Source organism: Prionailurus viverrinus, chromosome D1 (assembly GCF_022837055.1).
Source record: "Prionailurus viverrinus isolate Anna chromosome D1, UM_Priviv_1.0, whole genome shotgun sequence".
In the NCBI taxonomy this organism is placed as follows: domain Eukaryota; kingdom Metazoa; phylum Chordata; class Mammalia; order Carnivora; family Felidae; genus Prionailurus; species Prionailurus viverrinus.
Window position 1 is genome coordinate 114603304 of NC_062570.1, and position 6000 is coordinate 114609303.

The 6000-nt window shown below is 67.9% G+C and overlaps 1 protein-coding gene across 10 annotated transcripts in view; it reads right to left on the reverse strand.

The window, feature by feature from the left end:
• Nucleotides 1-5619, reverse strand: part of BRSK2 (BR serine/threonine kinase 2) — a 59780-nt gene extending 54161 nt beyond the window's left edge. For all 10 annotated transcript variants that reach the window (XR_007144974.1, XR_007144971.1, XR_007144973.1 and 7 more), the window contains exon 1: nt 5479-5619. Coding sequence is in view for 7 of the 10 variants with exons in the window: in XM_047823997.1 (XP_047679953.1) it covers nt 5479-5572 (94 nt within the window). In the remaining 3 variants the exon portion in view is untranslated. The remainder of the gene's footprint in view (nt 1-5478) is intronic.
• Nucleotides 5620-6000: the final 381 nt, after the last annotated feature.

The window sequence follows — 6000 nt, forward strand, 5'->3', positions numbered from 1 at the left end:
CTGGGGTCCGGGGAGCCCCAGGCACACCCACACCCCAGTGGGCAAAGGCAGGGTGGCCACAGCAGTCAGATGGCTCCTCCCCCCACCCCTGGCATTGCCACCTGGCTGGGGCACTGATCTCAAAGCAGCCTTACCCTCCCAAGGTCCCCCCAGAAACCCGCTCTGAGTCCAGTGGCTTTGAAGGCACAGGTGTTCTCCAAGCCAGAGCACCAGGTAACCACGAAGGTGCCCTGACTGCGTTGTGTCAACACCAGTCACAGACGCTCCGTGGTGTCTGCAGACAGGCAGCATGGCCAAGGCGCCACCCACAGCGTCCAGCCTCTGACGCCGGAAGGACCCGTCTGCTCCAGAGACACTGAAGGTGCCAAGCATGGAGCAAGGCTTATGCTCAGGCAGAGGATACGGACGGTGCACATTCAGGCCCTGAGGTCATCCCACAACACCTGGGTAAACCAGGACAGGAAACAGCCAGAGAAACGTGCCCCCGGGCAGGGCCCAGGCCAGTGCTGGCTTCCTGCAGCAACCCACTTGCTGGCCCCACACAGTCCTTGAGGAGGTGAGTCGGGGAGGGGACGCGGGGTGGTGGGGGCGGGGGGGGGGGCACAGCCAGCCAGCCCTGGAGGCCCCGTCCAACACGCATGCTTCACCAAGCGTGGTCAAGCCTGTCAGCAACCAGAGAGGATCCGGATGGCCCTGGCCACCTTCAGGTAGGCTGGGAATGGGGCAGGACCCGGAGCCCCTCACCCCACGGCTTCTGTTGCCCAAACCCAGTCCTGGGCAGCTGTCACCCCTACAGCCTTCTGTGAGGATCCGTTAGAAACAGAGCCCCTCCTTGGGGCTGTGGGCAATGCTGTCCAAGCATCTTAAAGGAAGTGAGAGCCAGCCTCTGCACCTGCAGCTGGGGGCACCCCATTCCCAGACGGTCCTAGAGACATCTCTGCACCCTGGGCACATGGCCTCTGCCCACCCCAGGACTCGTCCACCCCAGAAACCTCCATGCCGAGCTGCCCTCCCTCGACAGGGACAGCCCACCCAGGGACAGCCCTTCGGTCCAGGCGGAGGGCTTCCTGGCAGAGAGCCTGCACTGTGGAAGGTGGGCTGGAGTGCTATCTATCCCACTCAGTCATGGGCGGGACACCGACCGACACTGCACAGGCCTCTCCGACAGCTCCCGAGGGGCCAGGGGAGACAGGCATGGGGGGGGGGGCTCCCCACAAGCTCTGTCCATGACCATCTGAGAACAGGGTCCTGCTACTCTGAACTTTTAAACCGAGCCTGTGCCTTGAGCAGACTGGAACTGCTCCCCTTGGCCAAAGCACTGAGTTCTGAGCCGGCTTCCTCACTTACGGACAGACGGACTGCACCGTGCCTGCTGCACAGAGGGCGGAGGCTCAGGGGGGCAGGGGGAGACCTTCAGACACAACAGGTGGTCCACACATGGCCAGCGGAGGCTGACCGCACTCCCTGCCCTGTCCACCTTTGTGGCCATGGCCACGCCCCTTCTCCCGGCCTCAGCCCCCTAAAGCACCCCAGGGCCCACTCCAGCCAATGCCCCACCCCCCAGCCCCGTGTGCAGGGCCCATGACCTGCAGCCTCTCTGGCTCTCAAGCTGCCTTCTTCTACACAGCTTTCCAAAATCAACGGTGCCCTTCAGGTCGAAGGCACCTTCCCTGACTCCTGCCTCTGGCTCTGCTCCCCCATCTGCTCTGCCCTGGGCCATGGTCACCCCCAGGTCTATCAGATTCTCTCCTTCACCTGTCTCTTCTCCCAGCTCACCTGTGTCTCTCCCTCCCTCCCTCAGTCTCATCTTCACTGGCTTCCCCCACCCCAGGACTTCTCCTCAGCCTGCCTGACCAGCACCCCACACGAATTCTCCTAAAAGTCCCCGGAGACCCTGAAGGGGACACCCCAGTGCCCTCAGCGTGGCAGTCTAGATCCTTCCCCCTGGCGCACGCTCCAGCCTTCAAGCCCAGCCAGGTGAGCTGCGGGCAGCCGCCTCACCCGTGTCTTCTCTCGTGAGCTGCCCTGGCCATCATCTGAAAGCCCCGCCCCTGCCACCTTGTCCTCAGCTCCCACCTACCAAAGGGTCCCTGAGGGCAGGCTCCACATCCTACTGTGGGCCCAGCTCTGAGAGCCCACCACCTTCCTCCTCCTCCCACAGGGTCCTCCTGGCTTATGGGAGCTGAACCCCATCGACACCTGCTGTGCTCTAGTTTGGGCAGCCCTGCCCTGCTCCATTTCCTGGTGGGGCTGGAAGGGTGAAGGCCAAGGGGGCCACATGGCTTACACAATACACCCCCCCCCGGACCTGCTTGGGCCCCACCTGGACCCTCTGGAGGTGCCCCCCGCTCCCCAGCTGAAGAAGCCTTTCCTGGATCAGGGCTGAGTCAGACAGAGCCTCGGCAGTGGACTCCGGCCCGCACAGGGACAGCCGCCCCCCACCGGAGGGTGGGTAGGTGCCGAAGACCCACCCGTCCACCGGAGAACAGGACGCCTCCCCAGGGCAGCCTCCACAGGCGACCCCAGGACACCGAGGACAGCCATGTAGGGGAGATGCCCTGGCAGAAGGGAGATGACCTCTCAGTCACACCCGCGCTGCCCGGAGGCAGAGGCCTAACGCCCACACAAGTGACAGAACCCGCTTGCTGAGCCAAGAGCACACAAGCGAGGCAGAACCACCGAAAAGATGCTACAGAAGGGACAAGCGGGACCCCGCCAGCCACCAGAGGGGCGTCCAGCCAGGCAGAGGGGCAGTCTGCCCACACCTGCGCTCGGCAGCCGGCAGTGTCCACCCGACTCCCGCATCTGGAGGCGGAGCAGCAGGTCCCCTGGCTCGGGGCTGCCGGCCGGGGTACCCGCAACGGGTGGGCAGCACGAAGCTCGCCGCCGCCTGGGTGACTCCCTCCCTTTCCAGGGCCCCAGGCAGAGGGCACGTGAGGAACGGGGAGGCCCCGGGCACAGGCAGTCCGGGGACGGAGGCAGCGCTCGGAAGCTTCGGTCACACAGTCTTCCACTGAGGTCTCCTGGCAGCAAGCCTACCCCGGATAAGGTCAGACGTTTATCTCCCGGGCAAAAGGACAGGCCTGGGAAACTGCAACTCCCTTGGCACTTGATGCCCAAGACCAGCCAGCAAACCGAGTGGCCAGGCCCAGTGCACCCACACCCCCGGGGCCCCACGTCCACCGAAGTCCAGACAACCCTTCCGCAAAAGGGACAGGGAGACAGCCCTCCCGGGAAGCAGGCACTCCCAGGGCCCTGGACGAAGCCACAAGGAATGCGGGATCAACACATCCCTGGGGAGGGGGCCTCAGCCACAGGGAAAGCCCACTCCCCTCAGAGGGGAGAGGGACCCGAGGAGAAGGCCCGCCGCTTTGTGTCCCACTTGCAGCTGTTTCCTAAACATCACATGGCAACGCGGTGTTGACACACGCGCGCGGCTTATCCTTTTGTATTCGTTACTGTTAATTACGGAGGAAACGTCCCGTAATGAACTGTACGACACTGTAACTCGATGAGGAGTACGGAGACCGGCCCCCACCCGTGGCGACCGGCGAGCGCGGCACACGTAGAATTCACCGCTGTCACCACTCACACGATGATGTTTCCTTATAATCACATTTTACCGGTGCGATAATTAGATTATTTCACGGCTCCCACGTTGTGCTGCCCCAGGCCCCTCCCCCACTGAGGATTTCACCAACTCCAGTGGTTCCTTGCAGGAAACATGCGTATTTTGAACTCAGAGGGACACCGGCTGTCTCCCACCTTGAACCCGGGCCACACCACCCCCACTCCCAACAGCGCTGCCCTACTGCCGGGGATCCCTCGGGGCCACAGCGGTTGGCACAGCGGCTGTCTACCCACAGTGGGGGGGGGGGCAGCTTCCCTCCCCCCCCCCCCCCCGGGTCCCTTCATACACGCTCTGCCTTAGTTACATCACAACCACTGCCCTCCTGGGAGAGCCCAGGGCCTGGCCCACTTTCCTCCCTAACACCACCTCTTGGCTCCTCCTCCGTGCCGCCCAGAGGGGCTTGGGAAGGGCCTGCATGCAGCCTCCCTGGCGGGAGCAGCTCCCTCCTGCCCCCCCCCCCACCCTCGCCGTGCACCAGTGCACCAGCCGAGTGGGATCAGCACCGCTGCACCCTCGTCTTCCCTTCCTCCTCTCCCCTACCGGCCCTAGGTCCCAGAAACTTCCCAGAGACAGGGAGAAGCAGTCAGTGCCAATCGGACCTCTGGGCTGCCAGGAGAGGCCCATCCTGGGAGAAGAAAGAAAATGGCTGAGCCCAGCCTCCCACAAAGCGACTCTGTGAACGCCTGGCCAGCTGGATGAGACCATGGCCGCTGGGCTAGGACCTAGCCTGATCACCAGAAAGCCAGCCAGGACCGGCCAAGAAGCCCCCTCCTCCCACAGACTGGGGTTTGGGGATCCATGGCCTGGGATCTGGCAGAGGGTCCAGCACCAGCCTCCCTCTCCCTCCCATGGGAGAGCGCAGTGTCGCAGACATTCGGAACAGAGGCTAGGAGGAGCGAGAAAGGCGCTGTCCAGCCCTCACGGCCGCCTCGGTACTCTCCCAGTCCCACCGTGGAGGAAGGTCCCAGCCTGGCCAAGGTGGCCCGGTGGGCCCGCAGGACGCCGTAGGGCCGCCTCCCTGCCTGCCGCCGGGAGTTGGGGGTCGCGGCCGGGGGCGCGCGGCTCGGGGCGCAGCTGCTCGGGCAGCACGCCTATTAGCGCGGCCGCGGCAGACGGCAGATGGGCGCCCGCTCGGCCCCCTCCTCCCGCGGCACAATGGGCCCGGTCGCTCCGGCGCACAATGCGGCCGGGGCCGCGCACCTGCAGCCGGAGCCGAGGGGCGCTGGCCCGGCCCGGCCCGGCCCGGCCCGTGCGCCCCCGTCCGCGCCGCGTGTCCTTGGGCCGCGCCCGGCCGACCGCAGCGGCGCGGCCTACGGGCTCCGCGGCGGGACCCGGTGCCCGGGCGCCCATTGTTCGCGGCCGCCGGCCAGAGCCACGGGCCGGGCCTACGGCTCCCCGCTCGGGACGACCTCCTTCCGCCGCCACCCCCCGCCCGCCCGCCCGATCGGCGCACAGTCAGCACGGCCTTCTCGGCGGCCGGCCTGTGCGCCCCGGCGCCCCAGCGCCCCTGGTCCTCCCCAGCGCCCGGCCCGCATCCATGTCCCCAGTCCCCTTCGGTGTCCCTGGTCCCTGGTCCCCCTCCAACCGTGTTCCTGGGCCCCTCGGTACTCCCGCTCCCCCCGGACGCCTGGTCTCCCCGAAACCCCCTGTCCCCTCGGCGCCCTGGTCCCTCAGGCCCCCGTTCTCCATCGGTGTCCCCCGTCCTCTACCCCCCCCCACCGTGTCCGGGTCCCCAGACTCCCCACCCCCGTGTCCCCGGGCCCCCTCGGTGTTCCCGCCCCCCCCCTCACCCCTGGTCTCCCCGCACCCCTTGTCCCGCAGGTCCCCGGGCCCGGCCCAGCACGCACCTGTCTGCCCCTTGCCCAGCGTCTTCTCCAGCCGGTAGGGCCCCACATACTGCGCGTGCTGCGCCCCGCCGCCGTCCTTCCCCGTCGATGTCATCGCTCCCGGGCCCGGCGCCGGCGAGGTGGGAGCCCCGGGCGGGCGGCGGCGGCAGGGAGGGGCCGCGTCCGTCCGCGTCCGTCTGACCGTCCGTCCGTCCGCGCGTCCGTGCGCTGGGCCGGGTCGGCGGCGCCCGGGCGGGCCGCGCTCGCTCCGCGCCCCCCGCGCCTCCCCGCGCCGCCGCCCCCCGCGCCCGCGGCGCTGCCTCTGCTCTCAGAGAGGACCAGGCGGGCGGGGGCACCAGGCTTCCGCCGCCGCCGCCGCCGCCGCCGAGGCCCGCGCCCCGCGCCCTGCGCCCCCCGCGCACGCCCGTCCGTCAGTCCGCGGCCGCGCAGCCCAGCCGAGCCGAGCCGCCGGGCCGAGCCGAGCCGAGCCGAGCCGAGAGGCCGAGCCGAGCCGAGCCGAGCCGAGCTGAGCCGAACGGCCGG